The following is a 17,440-nucleotide window of genomic DNA, read 5'->3' on the forward strand; positions in this document are numbered from 1 at the left end:
TATAAAAAAAAATAGATTTTTGGCCCGCTAAGCATTGTGGTCTATATTTACCAATCTGGGTTGTGTCCGATTTCAGGGAAATGGAAACAGTCAGAGCCTCCATGTGGCTGCAGTAACTCGTCGTCCATCCAATGAAGAACTAGCCAAGCCCAACCCTGCTCCGGTTCTGAGATCAAGCATGTCCAAACATGCATCAAGTACTTTGAAAATGCTAAATAAAATAAGAATTATGGAGGATATGCTAACAGAAGGCCAATATATGAAAAACTTTAAAGCATAGCACAAGAAGTGATGTTGACTTCCTCTGATGGACAAAATTGCAAAAAGAAAATCAACATGCTTTTTCCCCTCAAGAGCTTTATTTAAAAAAATGACAGCACAAATATTTCAGTAGTCAAAGTTTCTATACAAACTTTACAGTATTTTACATATACAACAAAGTGGAAAAAAGCTGGTTGCAGAGCGAAAATTTGGCATTTAATTGCAAAACCAGCAACAACAGTTGTTCAGTTATGGTGAAACTTTGCTTATGGGCTATGAGACGAAACAGCTTGCAAAAAAACTAATCAACTCTGATTAAAAAAAAAAAGTGTAAAATGCAAACAATGCAAAACATGGCCGTCGGCTAACAAATGTATGGCAACCAATTAGGCGTAACCCTTGTGCTATCTTAGATGACCCCACCCTCACACTGATGTGTTCTCCCTACCATGACAAAGGTGGATAAAGGTGGAAAGATTTCATGTAATCCATGGACACCAGTGAAGATCACAAATCATTGAAGAAAAAAGGTTCAGAGCACTGTCTAGTGGGTCTAGATGACCCCACTCCCAATGTTAAAGTGCCTAGGATAGCACAAGGGTTAATATGTCTATGAAGACTCTCATTCATCCAGGTTGGTTCCATTGTAGTAGGTTTAGGGGATGTCATCTGGACTTGGTTTTAAAGTTGGAAGACGTTTCACCTCTTATCCAAGAGGCTTTGTCAATTCTGAAATAGCTGATCTAAGAGCTGGTATATATGCGCTCATGGGGGAGGAGTTAGACCTGAAACTGGAGGTGTTGTCCACTTAGCCTATGTGGTTTCGGGTCGTTAATAGTCCTTTGTCCTCAGCTGGGGGTTGGGGTATTTCAATTCCATATATCTCAGGCCTGTCTGAAAAACTTAAAAGGACTTTCAAACAACATAACATCCCAGTTCATCTCAAACCAGTCAATACCCTCAGACAGAAACTGGTTCATCCAAAGGACAAAATTCCCAGCTACAAACAGAGTAATGTTGTGTACTCTATCCACTGCAAAGAGAACTGCAATGAACAGTATATAGGAGAAACCAAACAACCACTCTTTCAAGGACAGTGAAGTCCGAATTCTAGCCAGAGAGAAAGGATGGTTTGAGCGAGGAGTGAAAGAAGCCATCTTTGTCAAGAAGGATAAACCTTCTCTTTATAAGAATGGTGGTCTCAGGTTTATTCTTCCATCCATCTACGGCAGTGTTTTGAAACCTAAACAAACCAAACCAGTTCCACCTGAGTCGTTAACCGCTGAAAGAGACGACCAATTTGGAGAGGGAGTCACTGACTCCCCAACCCCCAGCTGAGGACAAAGGACTATTAACGACCCGAAACCACATAGGCTAAGTGGACAACACCTCCAGTTTCAGGTCTAACTCCTCCCCCATGAGCGCATATATACCAGCTCTTAGACCAGCTATTTCAGAATTGACAAGGCCTCTTGGATAAGAGGTGAAACGTCTTCCAACTTTAAAACCAAGTCCAGATGACATCCCCTAAACCTACTACAAGGGTTAATAGTTAAAAATGCTGCACGATAGGCCAACATTATGACACATTGGATTGTTGACACAAATGAAGCTCAGAGCTACACACGCTTAATTATGTTTAATACAACAGTAGCTTAGTTTCTTTCAAATAAATTGGGTTGTTTCATGATTTTCTTCAGATTCTGCTCTTAGGTCATCTGACCTGCTGAGGCTTTTAGAGTATGAGATGCAGCTTTGGAGTTTTTTTGCATGAAGTTGGGCTGAGATGCCCAGAACGTCCAGTCCTTGTAAACTATCTTGTAAGGAAAAACTAATACAAGTTTGAATTATTTTTGGCTCTGTTAGTCTGAGACTGTGTGTCTGATTTTTTCCTCATATTTCAACTGCATTGTTTACTCCAGGAAGTCACAAAGCGATCTGTGACAGTCACCTTCACCTTCCACCCTTTGTCTGAACTCCCGCGTCCTGCAGCGGTTGCCATGACCACCGTTACCAAGGACACGGGCGGCAACAGAAGACGGGGAAACACGAGCCTCGGATCTCGAGGTCACGATGTTTAATTCATTGTAGTTCCAGGGATTGAGCGGGCTCGCAGAACGTCGCTCCTTGTGCCGCCTGACCTCAGCATTTGAAGTAAAAAAATAAATATAATAAAATAAAAAAGGTTTGCGTGGCGCCTGGCTGTGAGGCCGTGTTGTTGACTGCAGCTGCGAAAAAAAAGCGCCTGCTGACTTCTTGTGAGCGCTCCGTTAAAAACGCAGGTTTGTGTTTTGGAGTGTAATCCCAGTGAAGAGGCCTCCTGGCTCATCTTTGTGTTAGCTGATCCATTCACACACACACACACACACACACACACACACATAAATGCACACGCACACTGCCCCCTCCATCCTTTGTTTTCACAGGTTCACCAGCGGCTGCTGCAGACGGCATTGATGCAGATTCTCTCTGTTCCCAGCTCCGACCTCATGGCTCTGACCCGCTGCCGACTCCACCACCAGAACCGACCCTCTTCAAACATCTGAGGTGGCTTCGCTACCGTGAGGGGAGGTGGGGGGGGCACTTCATTGGTTTGGTTGGGATTGGCGCCACTGGATGCTACTCAAAACGCTGGACTGTGACGGGATACGGTGGCAGCCTTCTATATCAGGTTCTGCCAGCCTGATCTAGAAAGAAAACACCAAAACTGCAGAGTGACAGAGCCGAGCAGCGCCACAGCGGTCCAGATCAGAGCCACGGGCCTTCCTATGAGACCCCCGCAGCGGCTGCTCAGCCTCTCAATAATGCATCACGAGGAGAAAGTTCCTTTAACGTTCTTTTGAAAGTGCTGAACGGTGGACAGAGCGACGGATGCCGAGTAGAAGAAAAAGACGAGATGAACGCTAACGCCACGAGTTTGTAGGACACAAACGGCGCCGAGAAAAATACAGCGATAAACCCACAAGCTTCAGGTAGGAGAACTTCAAAGGAGAAGATCCAGGCGGCGCCCTCACCATGGTGAACACGGGCATGCAACTGATCAGCTTCACCTGCGCCGTGACCGGATGGATCATGGCGATCGCCGTCACAGCGCTGCCACAGTGGAAGGTGTCGGCCTTCATCGGCAACAACATCCTGACCTCGGAGATCAAGTGGGAGGGCATCTGGATGAACTGCATCTACCAGACCACGGGTCACATGCAATGCAAAACATACGACTCCATGCTGGCGCTGCCGCCAGACATCCAGGCGGCGCGGGCCCTCATGTGCCTCGCCATCTTCATGGGCTGGCTGTCTTGCACAGTGTCCTGCTGCGGCATGAAGTGCACCACCTGCGCCGGCGATGACCGCCGTGCCAAGGCAGGCATTGCGCTGGCGGGCGGCATCCTCTTCATCGTCACAGGCCTTTGCGTTCTGATCCCCATTTCCTGGACTGCCAACACGGTGGTGCGGGATTTCTACAACCCCAATGTCCCCATCATGCACAAGCGAGAGCTGGGCCAGGCCATCTACCTGGGCTGGGCCGCCGCCGTCATCCTGATAATCAGCGGCGCCGTGCTGAGCAGCACCTGCCCACTTATGGAGCGGGGCGGTCGGTACCGCAGGGGCTACATGGGACGGAGCTTTGCCAACTCCCCCGCCTCCGCTCCCGATCCTCCCAAACCCATCACCTCCAGCAGCCTCCCCATGAGGGAGTACGTGTAGCAGGAGGATCCCCGCCAGGTGTGACTTTGGGCGCCGCTGCGCTGTGATTGGCTGCAGTTGTCCTCTCTGACGTGTGTGGTGTTGCAACTGCAGTGAACCCGACTGTGTTCAGTAGACAATAAAGACGATTTGATGAAGTGTCTTCAAATCCCTCGTCTTCCTCTCCGTGTCTGCATCATTGACTTCTGTCCTGCTCAGAAGGTTCTGGTTCCAGTTCTGCTCCTCCGTCTTCACTCCAGCTCCAGGAAAAATGACACTCTGCAAAGTGTTTCTGCAGGAGACAAGAGTCCCACATCTCAGAGTTGGCGGAGCTCGCGTTTCAAGCTTCGGACAGTTAATGTTACCTGTGATTCGCTGCTCGCCGTCAGGAGACTCCAGGGACTTCCACCTCTCAGGAAGGGATTCCAGCAGAGCGAGGTCGTTGGGTCTGAGCGTTTGCAGCAGAACTTTCCTCTGCAGGAATCTGAACATGAGCTCAGGAGAGCAGAAGACAGAAACAAAAAAACAGACTGCTGGCTCTACCATTCCCCGCCCTCGCCGCCAACTTTTGTTTTGCCCTGGAGGGCATGATCATAATCATAATTTTAAAGTTTTCTATGGATATCCTCCGTTTTGGCTTTGATTGAAGGATTTGAAATATATTTTTTGAACCCCATTAGAGATCTTTGCCCCATTCATTTTTGTGATGGTTTCTCCCACTGGAATGTTTATTTTATTTTATTTGTTAGTTTGTTTGTTTGTGTGTGTAGGGGGTGGACTATGTCAAGCCTTCCTATGCAGCGGGTACCGGGTCTGTGCAGATCTTGGTAAATATTTTAGCATTTGCCGTTTCGCTCTCAGAAAAAAAGAATTGCAAAAACAATCCGGTCCTTGCCGTCCATGAATGCTGCGGACCGTACCAACAGCACAGACAGGAAGGATACTGCTGCCTGTAGTGGCGCTCGGCGTCCTGAAGCCACTCCAGCATGTCTGCGACTGACGGGGTGACGGCGGAGCGCTCTGTGACGGCCTGCAGGTCCAAACTGGTGGCGTTCTGCTCATACAGCTGCATGACGGACCTCACCTGGTTACTGATGGCGTCTCTGGCAGACTGCAGACGACACCTGAGAAGGAAAGGAGTCTGTCTTAGTCCTCGGACAAGGAAGCCCTTGAAGACTGATAAAAATCATGTTTTTATCTGTTTTGACAAGTTTTTGCGGCCTTTTTCTGATGATCGAGGACATACATAAAGAAAAGTATGCTTAAAATTGGCAATCTGAAAATGTCTTTATTCAAATTGCTGTGAATGAGGAGCAGAAGAAAAAACCATGATGTCCCTGAATGCATCAGCACTGTCTCTGCTATGGACACACCTGGCATATGACACGGTATAACGGGGTGGGATTATATACGTTCGCTTCCTTCCACTCCCTTTCAAGCAATATTTATTAATATGTCTAAATATCCTAAGTTTGATTCGTCATTGTATGAATGTATAACTGATGATTGTATTGTTGTTGTGTATTGTTCTTATTTGATTGGTTGAAATAAACCATTTAAAAAAAAAAAGAAAAAAAAAGACACGCGTTCCAGAACATGTTAACCCATAGTGTTCACACAGTGCTAGTGGGTTGGGGCTTCTCCTTCTTCTACAATTGACCATGACTTGTCTTCCACCTACAGTTGGCAGAGTCTTGGTGCGAAATGTCAAAGTGGTGCAAATCTCTTGTATATCTGACTCCAGGCTTTTTCTTTTCGCATCTCTAGTCCAATATATGAAAGATTTAGTGTCATATATTCCGACTGGAATCAAATCAAAATCATTAATTTGTCCTCCATGGTCAACTTTCAAACGGTTGGTGTTTCCGTAAATTTAAAGGGGTGCCATCCATGCGTCACTACCAAATCTGAGTCCCTAATTGGTCAAAGTTCGACCTGGTTTAACTTTTAAGGTACATTTAATAGATGCACTTTTTGTACATACAGAGCTCAGAAATTATCGTAGAAACTTCAAGAGTTTAAACCAAAATGCAAATTTACATTTTTTTTATTGGTGGTTTCTTGAACGCGCATCGCTGAGGGCGGTGTGAACGTAGCTTAATGATGGTTCTAGTTTCTGGTAAAGGTCTTATGTGGCTTATTTTGATTTGGGGTTTTATCTTTAATATTTTCTTTAAACGGAAATTGTAATATATGGTTTGGTGCTAGTATCTGTACTACAGGAGCTCTTATTTTGAAACAAACTTTTTTTATGCTGTCACAAAAAACAGAGCTAATAGTCTTTTCAACGTCACAGGAGTCCCTGTGATGACGTCATCCGAGAGGCGCGTGTGTGTGGAGTTGTCGCGTGTCTCACATCTTCTCGTTGAGTTTCTCCAGCACCGTGTCCGCGGCCTCCTGCAGTTTGAAGCGCAGCCGCTCCTCCAGCTTCGGGAAGGTTCCGAGCGGCGTGCTGGAGACCCGCACGTTAGAGAGAGCTCTCATCTGCTCCGCTAGGTTCCCCAGAGACCCCAGGAGAGGGCTGCACTCCGCTAGCTCGCTCCCCCACAGCCGCTGGTTGCTCTCCAGCGCGGCGAAGCTGTTCCTGAACGCCTGGTGGAGGGCGCTGAGCGTCGGTCGGGAGATGTCAGACATGCCCTCGGCCTCCGCTCTGGCTTGGATGGGACTGTAAATATAGTTCTGACCAAGTCTGAAAGCCTCAGCAAAATTCTGCACTACTTTTCTGCGCAGAACCAGAAAGCGCTTCCGGTGTCAAGTAGTGACATATGCTGCCTTTACTGATCCTTGGAGATACGGTGCCCCATAAATACAGTAGCTCCTCAAAAAAGGCACTTGATTTCGGAAAATTGTATTTTTTCGTGCTCTCCTTTTTAAATCTACATACACACATACATACATTTTATTGATATATTTTCCCACTGGTTTTGTTAATGCTTCTGGACTTTTTGAGAACTTTTTTTTATATTTATAATCACAGGCATGTCTGTAGGAAGTTGCTATTTATCTTGGTTAAATTGGGTAAATTGTAATTGTGAGTTAAAAAAACTTTTTACTTGGTGACTATTTTTAGTATTTCCTGCCCTTCAGCTGTTTTACAAAAATGCTTTTTTTGATTCTTACTGAAACGCTTTCCATCAGGGGACGATTCATTTTTTCCCGAGTTGTCTTCGAACGCAGCATTGAACATTCGCAGTGCCGAACCCTGATGACGGGGCTCAATCCACGTCCTGATTGGCTGGATTTGTGTCTTGGCTCCGCCTCGCGCGGACATTTGAAAACGACTTCGCGAAGAAGGCAGGCCAGAGGGAAACCCACACAACTGTTACCTTTGTAAGAAAACCCGCTTCAAACTCAGACGAATTGAATCTAAAAACATTTATATCATAAGTGAGACCAAAGAATGAAAACGGGAGTAAATTAATCTGCCGGATAAACTCCTGCCGATTCCAAAGCTAACAACATAGCTGCTAACGTCCTCGGCGGCTTATTTTTTTCCATCTCGAAAACAACGTTTCACAGTTTTCTCCTGTTTGTGAAGTTCTGAGCGGACATGGCGCCCAGGAAAAGGACCACGAAGCAGCGAAAGAACAACCAGAAAATTGAAAAACTGGAAGTTTTTTTGGAGGATTTCGACAGCGAAGGTAAACGACAATGCTAGTTCGGCTTAAGTAAAGGCTCGGCCTACAGTTTGTTGTCTGAAATAAAGTGTTCTGAAACCCAACAAACCGAACCTGTTCAACCTTTGTCAGTAACAGCTGAAAGAGCTGACCAGGTTGGGGATATATATATATATATATATATATATATATATATATATATATATATATATATATATATATATATATATATATATATATATATATGCCAGCTCTTACCAGCTAATTCAGAATTGACAAAGCCTCTTGGATAAGGGGTGAAACATCTTCTAACTTTAAAAACTAAGTCTAGATGACAGCCCCTAAACCTACTACTATGATGGAATCAACCTGGATGAATGAGTCTTCAAGACAATCCAAAGAAAACAAAAAATAACTTCATTTAGCTGTTATAATTTGTTATTATCATTTGGAAATTGCAGGTTTTTTTTCATGAAAGACCCTACAAGAGTTCCTCTCCTTATATGTGCAATTTCATGCACTAATAAAAAAATGTGCTCAAAAACTAGTTAGAATTTGTTTGTAAATTTACTGATCGCTTATTTCCTGTTTGTGTTTTTTGTTTTGTTGCTAAAAAGATAATTATACGTAAAAAAGGAAGTTCTGCTCCTTCGAAATGATGCAATAAACCGGATCATAAAGAAGTGGATGGAAAAAGTGCTATAAAAAAACAATCTAAATTTTGATATCAAAACTCATTAAATATGCATCTTTTAAAGCTTAGCATTTTTTAATAGCTTGAAAAAATTAAATACGAAGAAATGCTATTTAAGCCTTATTTCTTTACTTATGTCCTCCATCATCAGAAAAATGAACATGTTAAATACGCCCTTTTCATCAGAATGGATCTTCCACATATAATTTTTTTTCTAGTAAAATTTCATTTGTCAAAAACATCAACAAATTCCACTTATATAACACTTGAGGCAAATGAAAACTATCAATATATACTCGTATCACGTAACATTAAAATGTTAAACTTATCAATGTTAGTCCATTTATTAAACAGTTTTTCATTTATTTCTCATAATTATCACAGATTAGGCTTGCATTACAGTACACATTAATTAATATACAATTTAAAGATGGATTTTAGCTTTTCTTTGGCCTTTTTCCTGCTCCTTCATTGATTCAGGCCCATATCATGACTCTGCCACCACCTTGCTCAGAGCACTTCCTTATTTGGAAATGGCGGGCATCGAGAAACAATGGTTGCTTTTGTCAGCTGAATTGATTTGATTGGTTAGCAGGATGGAGCTCGCCTGAGCTCTTAAACCCAGCGAATCAAACCCTGCAGGAGTTTGAATCAAAAGCCAAGAATGAAAACATAAACTTGGTTGTTTCTGTCTCAGTGAATACCAGAGTCGTTCAGATGAAGGAAAAGATCAACCACCTTCTGAAGGACATCGACAACAGCTACAACATGGCTCTGATCAAGCTGCCCATGGCCGTGCGGCAGATGAAGTGGATGGACTTCTACAGTAGGTCCACGCCCTTTGACCTCTAAGCGAAAAGTGATGCGAGTTTCAGATCTTCTCACCTGTTATACTGTGTCTCTGCAGAAATGGAGAAACCCAAGACTCCAGAGGTGGACAGCGTCAGGGTGAGTCTCTTCTCCTTCTGCTGTCAATCAGCTCCTTTCTGTCGCTCACTGGAACTCTGCCTCCTTCGCAGCAGAGAGAAGAGGAAGCCGCCGTGGTCGAGAGCGTGGTGGCCAAGGACCACGCCAATCTACCGAAGTCTGTGAAGAAAAGTACGTAGAGAGCAGCATTTTCAAAACAAAAGCCAAACCGAAACCTTCCTCACTGATTTGTCTGTGTTTGGTTCACGCTAGCCACGAGAAAGAAAGGCGGAGCCAAGTCCAGCTTTGAGGACGAAAACACGCCAAGCACAACCAGGAAGGTAAAGTCTGCTGTCACTTTTAACGCCAAGAGAACGCTGCTGCTCGACACGGGAAGTTCACACTCCTCCTGTGTGATTTAGGGGAGAGCCGCGAAGAAGCCCCCGACCACGTCAAAGAGGGCAAAGGCGCTGACTGTCAGCAAGCAGAGCACCACCATCCGGCGGTGAGTCCCAGATCCCTGCTCTGAAGCTCCTCCTCCTCTCTGTGGAGGCTGACGGCCTTTGTTTGGATCGCTCAGGTCCAGCAGGAAGCCTTTGGTCACTCCCGCTAGGAGCATGCTGGACTCATCGCTCCTGATGGGAGCCACGCCCCTCATCACCCCCAGCTTTGACCCAAGGTGAGTTTGTTGTAATCAAATTACATTTTGTCTCTCACAAAAAGAAAAGATAATCTGTTTTTCAGTGATTTATCATTTCAAGTTTGAAGACAAAATAACAGAATTACACTAACAGAAACTTGGCGGCCTATTTAAGGAAGCTATCTTTGGGGTTAAACTCCATATCCCATGATGCATTGTTTTCTCAGACTCCCCCAGACTCCTGCAGTTAGAGTTCCTCGCCACAAGGAGAGAGTCTACAGCATTTCCGTTAACGGCTCCCCCATCGCGGCTGGAAACGAGGACATCGTCATTAACGTTCCCATCGGCAACGGCGAGGTAAGCCCCCCTGCTTCCACCCTCCCCCCTCCTTCCAGAAGGAATCCAGATGAGGTTTGATGCCTGAACTGCTGCTTCTGCAGAGCATCCAGCTGCTCGCCAGTCAGATGGACTCGGTGGATCTGTCTCTGCTGGACGACACGGCGCTGAGGAGCATCCGCCTGCTGCAGGTACCCCCCACCCCCACCCACCAGCTTCTTCATCATCCCCACATCCACCTCACCCTTGTCTGTCCTCCTGGCAGAACCGCCTCACCAACCTGTGCGGGACAGCGCCGTGATGCGGACCGTATGCATCCGCGTGGTTTATTGAAGACCACATCTTTCATTTTTAAGGACGGACCCCCCCACAGCAAAGTCTCACGTGTTCTCAGTGCTCTGAATGTGGATCTGTTCAAAGCTTTTCATTCTGAAATGTTCTTATTCTTATTTTTTATTCTTTTCTCGTTGTTGACGTTTTCCATAAATGCATCAGTGGTTAAAGTACATGAACCATTCATTTGCACAAACATAAAACATTCTGACTGCAGCTTTGATACGAGTGATGTGTGGATGTGACCTTTTTTTGTTTTGCTTAATTTTCTTTGTTTTATTTATAATTTTTTGTTCTCCGACCCCACATATATGGAGCCCTGGTCATGACATAAAAAAAAAAGATTCCCTTAAAATAATGATTTGTGACTACACATTTGAATTTTGTGAGCACTAATTAGCTTTTTTATTTATCATTTTAAGATAAGATAAGATTGAACTTTATTGAACCCCGGAGGGAAATTAAGTTGTCACGGCAGCCAAAACAAGAAAATATCGCAGTTAGAAAAAACAAAGTAGCATTGAGTAAGAATAAATTGTAATAATAGAAAGTGGAAGTGAAAGTAAACGTCAAAAATAACAAGTTAAGTAGTGAAATAACAGCAGCAGTTTCAGCAGTCTTAGACCGTGTTGTTGTATACCCTGACTGCTGTTGGGACGAAGGACCTCTGGTATCGTACCTTTTGCACTGGGGGTGCCCCCGTAGTCTGCAGCCCCCGTGCTGCAGACCACATGAGCAGAAACGCAGTCTTGGAGCCTCATACTGTGGTGTGTTGGTGAGGTAGTCAATGATCCATGCGGTCAGCTGGTTATCAACCGCAGCTCCTTCCAGCTTTCCCCTGAGCAGTGATAGTTGGATGGTGTTGAAAGCACTGGAGAAGTCGAAGAACGTGACTCTCACAGTACCTCCAGCTTCCTCCAGGTGTAGCAGAGTTCTGTGCATCAAGTAGATTACAGCGTCATCTGCTCCAATGCCCGGTTGACACGCAAACTGCAGAGGGTCGAGCACTGGGCTCACCAGGGGCTGGAGGTGATTCAGGATCAGCCTCTCTAAGGTCTTCATTAGGTGAGACGTTAAAGCCACAGGTCTGAAGTTGTTGGGCTCCCTTGCCTGTGCGGTCTTTGGTACTGGGACCCCGGAGGAGGTTTTCCACAGCACAGGGACCCTCATTTTGAGGCTCAGGTTGAACATGTACGCTACAACCAGGCAGAGCTGGTCTGCGCAGTCTGGAGCAGTTGCCATCTGGACCTGTGGCTTTCCTGGTCTTGATCCTCCGAAGCTCTCTTCTCACCTGCTCCTTTGTTATGTTGAGGCTGGGTGGGGGGTTTTGGGTGCTGGCAGTTATGTAGGGGATTGTAGAGGGGGTTTGTGGGGATGTCTTAGTGTTGTCATTGGGATGTGTGAAGATGATAGCACGGACGTTGATAAGTAAGTGGGGGGGTGGCAGCTGAGACCAACATGTTGGGGACTTGGAATGGTCCGATGTTGTCTGGGTAGTTGTGGGGGGAGTGGGCCCTGGATCAAATCTTGTTTTGCCACTCTTGATCACCCAGATTACACCTCTTGTCTGTGTTATGTCCAGAGATGGTTTTCAGGCCTCTCCAGACCTTTATCACATTCTTTTCTTGTAGTTGATTCTCTACCTTTCTTCTGTAGCTCTCCTTGCCTTCCTTAATCTTTACTTTAAGTTCCTTCTGCACCTTCCTCAGTTCCTCTTTGTCCCCTGACCTAAAAGCCCTCTTTTTTTAGGGTTTTTTTAGGGTCACCCATGGTTTATTTTTGGGGAATCACCGCACCGTCCTGGAGGGCACAGCGTTCTCCACACAAAAGTTTATGTTGTCTGTAATGCAGTGTCAGGCTGTCGATGTCCTCGTGCGATCCACACAGCCCCTCCCAGTCTGTGGTCTCAAAACGGTCCCTCAGCTCCTCACTGGCTTCTTCTGTCCGTCTTCTCACAGATCTTGTAGTTGGAGGTTGTTGTTTGACCACAGGTTTGTAGACAGGCAAAATGTGAACCAGCTTGTGATCTGAGTAACCTAGTGGGGGGATGGGCACAAATAAGTGATTGACACAATTTAATATTTCGTTGCCACAAAATAGCAATTTGTGGGCACAAGTTAGCATTTTTGCTGAAAAAATTGTGCATTGTGTCCACACAAATTAGTTCTTTGTGGACAGAATTAAGCATTTGGTTGCCACAAATTAGCAAATTGTGGGCATAAGTTAGTAGTTTGTGGCCACAAATTAGTATTGTACATCTTCCATTAGTATTCCCGGTGTTTATTAAAAAACCAAACACCAGGTGGCAGCATTCCCCTGAAAATGCTTCCATTTCAACTTTAAACCTCTGACCTGAATATTGTCTCCTGTCCTGATTCTTTGATCAATATTGCGTCTCTGACACGTGACGGGAGACCTTGTTGGCGTACAGATTCTTTAAGGGAGGGGCTTCACGTGGCTATCAGGGTTATTAGGTCTCAAGAGCTCATTAAAGCGTCCATATTTTGGGGGTGAGAGGGGCCCTTTAGCTGCTCCTGGGTTTTTAAGCGCTAGATGCAACCTGGACACAGATTAGAGGGACCCCCCCCCCCCCCCCCCATTTGAGATGGAGGTTAACTTTTTGTAAGGATTTATCTGGAGTATTTTTACTCTCGGTGCAAATTGCTTCAGGGATAATTGCACAGAGAGGGGCAGATGTTGCGGGCGGTGGAGCATGCAGCTTAGCCCCTCGTTAACGGGGGCTGAACACCTGCTGGACGCATGAGACGACTTGCGTGGATTTTGTCTGCAGGAGTCTGACTTTTTTTTCCATGAGCAGCTGAAAAATTGTCTTTTTTTGCATGAGTTGCTTGCAAAAAGGCATCAAGTCTGCAAGGTACTGTGTGTGTGTGTTTGGGTGTGTGTGCGGCGTGTGGGGGTTGACGTAACGGAGCAACGTCAGAAATTATTTCAGGTTTCACTGATGAAACGATCTTGTATGGAAAGCCAACAATAACATTTCGCCGTTTAATGTAGAATCTGTACAATCTGCATTTTTTTTCGTCTGCTTCCGATTCACAACTATTTGCATTAAAAAATTAAGAATATTAACCCTTTTTTTCCCCCTAAAAAATGAACATCATCATTAAAAAAATGTCACAAGAACATGTTAAAAACACCAAAAACGCAGGTTTTGTTGAAATGACCTGATTGTATGGAAAGCCAACAGTGATATTTTACCATCTTATGTAGACATTTCTAGGAAAATAAAAGTTAACATTTTGGGTTGAAAAAGCGCTCCGATCTACAAACCTGAACCAGAAATAATCCATTTATTCAAAGAAAAAGTAATCTTAAGATGAAAGAGCCTTTTTGATTTAACAATAGACACTGATCTTTATTGTATGGATACTTTTCTGTCCAGACGTACTGTTTTTGACACACTAAAACCTACAGGAAAAGCAGAAAAAGGGGCTTTGTTCCTGTCACTTTCTAATTAAGAAATGCCAGCTTGGTCGAGACCTCTGAGCATAAAATGTTTTATTTAGAATACTCATTCATTCATCTTCCTCCGTTTGTTCCCTTTTGGGCTCACTGGGCTACTACTTACTTATAGGCGAAGGCAGAGGACACCCTGAGGAGGTCGCCAGTCTTTGCAAGTTGCAATCACACACCCATTTACAATTTAGAGTTGCCAATTAACCTATGAAGCATGTTTTTGGATGGTGGGAGGAAGCTGAAGACCCCGGAGAAAACCCATGCATGCACAGGGAGAACATGCAAACTCCACACAGAAAGGACCCCCAATGGTGTTCTGTTTCAGGTCCCCAAGTTGGGACTTGAACCAGGGGCCCTCTTGCAGTGAGGTAAGAGCGCAAACCACTGCGCCACAGTGCAGCCCCAGAATACAAAACATGCATGCTAGTGTTGAACCTTTCCTGCAATTACGTTTCTGATCGCAGGTGAGATCCTCTCCAGGGCCGACAGCGGAACTTCCTTCAGGGTTCACTTCCCCGTTTGGACCTTCAGAGCCTCTGGAACGGGTTAATAATAGAACCAGTCTCTGTTTTTTGGAGGAAAAACTCTTTTTTTAAATGACTGTTCTCCCTGAGAAACACAAACTGAATGAGCGCTCACACACTCACTTGGCTGAGTGTCTGCCTCCTCCTTTTGCAAACGGGGGAGCGCGACACGCGGCAACTCAGCACACACACATTTCAGCACACACACATACACGCTCACTGTAGAAAAAAGCAGCGGGAGAAAAACTGCGTTGGTTCTCATGCCGTCTTCTACAACTCCTCTGCCGAAGTCCCACAACTACACGTTAGGCGCGCCGTCTCATTGGGCGCCCCCTACAGTTTGGAATAAATGTAAGACTTTTAGTCGTGAAAATACGGTACTTCTGACTTTAGGTGACAAACCAGCCAAAAAAGAAATCGCACAAGAAGTTAAAACATTTGAGGAAAGTGCTAAAATTTTTGAAGATTACAAAAAACCTCTGAAATCAGTTGCAGAGATATATTTTCATCTTAAAGCAGTTTTAAACTTTCAACGTCAGAGCTTTAGTTTATGTATTGACAGCCTTTGACCATAAGTCTTTGACTGTTAACACAATTAGTGTAATCCCAGCGTCTTCTGAAGCTGAGAAAAGCGGCAAAGTGTTTACTTAAGTAATGTAAACCAAGTAATTCTGACATGAAGAAACAGCTTGTGCAAAGCCGGTTTTCTTGGCTTTAGTGTTTTGGAGTGTCATTTTATAAAGTTAGAAGACGTATGTTAGTTCAAAGAGAATGCTTTAATTGCTGTCACTGGTGACAACTCCAGTATTAAAGGGTTACGCCAAAGAATGCAGATCAATCACTAAATCAATAGAAAATGCCTGTTTAAATGTTTGAAGCTCCACCTAGTGTCTAAACTAAGAATTGCATCACAATGAACCCCACGATGCAGTGTATGACATCATGAACATCAGGGCAGAGCCAGAACTAAAATGGATTTGGGCCAAAGTTTGGAGCTGGCTAAGTCTATTAAGCTCACAGATGCAGTTTTGATGCTAAATCTTGTACATTGCCTCAATATTTATGTAAAGTAAGAGTTTTGATAAATGAGCCTCATTTTCTTTTGTGCTGTTGCTGCACCACCCACCACCATCCTCTCCATCTTGTGCAGCCTGCTGTCATTAAAGTCCGTCTGATGCTGAAGCGTTTCCTCCCCAGAACCGCTGGAGTCGGTGCTTAATTGAGCCCCCAGACATCGAGAGGCTGCCAAGTCCCCCCCCCCCCCCCCCCCCCCCCCCCCCTGCCAAGATGAATGAAGGCGGCCGAAGAACGCTCGCCCGGAAATTCATTCTCTGGCGCGTCGAGGCCTCCTGTAAATCTAATCCGTCAAACCCCGCCGCTAATCGATTTCTTTACGCGCCAGCAGCCGACGGAGCTGCTGGCGCGTAAAGAGAGCGCCACCTGTGCCACGTGCAGCAGCACCTGCCAGTGCCGGGACTGAGGGCGAGGCAGCCGCGGTCGTCTGGTGTCCCGCAGGGTCCTGATGGCGTTTTAATGGACAGAGACGGAGTCGACCAGACATTCCTGATGGTCACAACACGTGAAACCATTGCAGGATGTTTAAATATCTGGGATTATTTGCTATTCTAAACCACTTAGATCAAGGTTTTCTATTGGGTTACATTTGATATGATGTATATAAAGTTCTGCAAGGTGTTTCTCATTGGGTCTAAGGCACTTTTGCTAGAGCAAATCCTGAATAAGAAAGACTTTATAGTAGCAAAAAATCATATTTTCTTCAGTACAAATGTGCAGCAGATTTTGAAAAACTTTCCTAAAAATCAAAGGTTAAAGCAGTTATAAACAGTCACACCATGATTCAGTTCAGTTTTATTTATGTAGCCCAATGTCACAACACAGTTGTTTCAACAGGCTTCACATGATGTTGCCAACTACATTCTGCCAGTTTCATCTGACTAAAGACGACCTCTCTGTGCTGAAACTTTACTCAGACGGCAGCTAGAAAAGCTGCAAATGTTTGAAGGCCTTTTATTTTCCATATTGCTGCTGGTACAAATGTCCAAAAGGGGCGAGTCGTTAAACAAGTCGGCCAATGAGATGAAAGGGTATTAGTACTGTAGACATGAAAATAATGGACAGATGATCTCTGACGTAACTCATAGGATTTCTATGAAACCTGAAGTGGGACAGGAGTTTACAGCAATGTGCCAAAAGTGGCTGAATTAAATAAATCCCCTAATGCATTTGACCAATCAGAATGAGCTTATATGTTAGATGTTGCCCTCCTAATTAGACAAGGGTCATTTGGAGTATAATTTAAGGTACTTTGACTCGGCTTCAAATGTTTTTGTTGTTTTTGCTTTTTGTTCATTTATCCCAAGTTATATCGCCATCGCAATATTGATCACTAATATTGCATATCGTGAGTTTTCCTCCTATCCTGCAGCACAGATAAACACCAACTCCGTAGTCTTGAGGTACAGAGTGTGCCTTGTAACTGGAAGGTTGTGAGTTCAAAGACTCTACAAATGGGTTTGAATTGGGGGGATCAATCCCTAAATGGTTCCCGAGCTGTGTCGCACCTCAACGCTCCCCCAGTGGATGAGTCAAATGTGCCAAACAAATTTTGTACACCCAGTTGTGTGATAACTTATGGAACTTTAACCTTAACATAGGATTGATAGAAAATCTGACTCCTCTGATACCAGCCCCCAGTGGTTTTTTAAGAAACTGCAACGAGTTGTGCAACCAAACACAAAGTTGTTGCTTGTGTGTTACTCTTCTGCTTCATCCGAGAGGAATCATTTGTGCAGCACAAATGGTGCACAAAAAATATTTTGTCTGATTTGCACACAAAATATAGTAAAAATATCAGCTAAAAATACTTTCATTACCCCAAATCAAATGATTGCCTGTTTATATGTATATATATTATATTGAGCGCATTTCTGCTAACCTGCTGTTTTAT

General features: G+C 44.6%; 3 protein-coding genes across 7 annotated transcripts; 2 read left to right on the plus strand and 1 right to left on the minus strand.

Moving 5' to 3' along the window:
- The first annotated feature begins 2,664 nt into the window (after positions 1-2,664).
- On the plus strand, positions 2,665-3,966 carry LOC101167718 (claudin-4-like). Its single transcript, XM_004074149.3, has one exon. It carries the CDS (start codon positions 3,277-3,279, stop codon positions 3,964-3,966), a length of 690 nt encoding a protein of 229 aa, XP_004074197.1. The 5' UTR covers positions 2,665-3,276.
- c11h1orf109 (chromosome 11 C1orf109 homolog) lies at positions 3,764-6,998 on the minus strand. The gene is made up of 4 exons (XM_004074324.4): positions 6,302-6,998; positions 4,890-5,069; positions 4,311-4,429; positions 3,764-4,237 (listed from the first exon to the last, which is right to left on the minus strand). Exons 1-4 carry the CDS (start codon positions 6,577-6,579, stop codon positions 4,197-4,199), a joined length of 618 nt encoding a protein of 205 aa, XP_004074372.1. The 5' UTR covers positions 6,580-6,998; the 3' UTR covers positions 3,764-4,196.
- Positions 6,999-7,160: 162 nt separating this feature from the next.
- On the plus strand, positions 7,161-10,699 carry cdca8 (cell division cycle associated 8). 5 transcript variants are annotated; one of them, XM_011481137.3, is made up of 11 exons: positions 7,161-7,275; positions 7,484-7,586; positions 8,954-9,082; positions 9,164-9,204; positions 9,279-9,354; positions 9,436-9,503; positions 9,585-9,667; positions 9,743-9,841; positions 10,030-10,159; positions 10,243-10,329; positions 10,404-10,699. In XM_011481137.3, the coding sequence occupies exons 2-11, from the start codon at positions 7,496-7,498 to the stop codon at positions 10,437-10,439; spliced, it is 840 nt and encodes a 279-aa protein (XP_011479439.1). In that variant the 5' UTR covers positions 7,161-7,275; positions 7,484-7,495; the 3' UTR covers positions 10,440-10,699. The 5 variants fall into 5 exon arrangements, with proteins under 5 accessions (XP_011479439.1, XP_011479437.1, XP_020562921.1 ...); XM_011481135.3 differs by having other exon boundaries at positions 7,163-7,275; positions 9,276-9,354; XM_020707262.2 differs by having other exon boundaries at positions 7,188-7,275; positions 7,465-7,586; positions 9,276-9,354.
- Positions 10,700-17,440: the final 6,741 nt, after the last annotated feature.

Source organism: Oryzias latipes, chromosome 11, assembly GCF_002234675.1.
Source record: "Oryzias latipes chromosome 11, ASM223467v1".
NCBI classification, from domain to species: Eukaryota; Metazoa; Chordata; class Actinopteri; order Beloniformes; family Adrianichthyidae; genus Oryzias; species Oryzias latipes.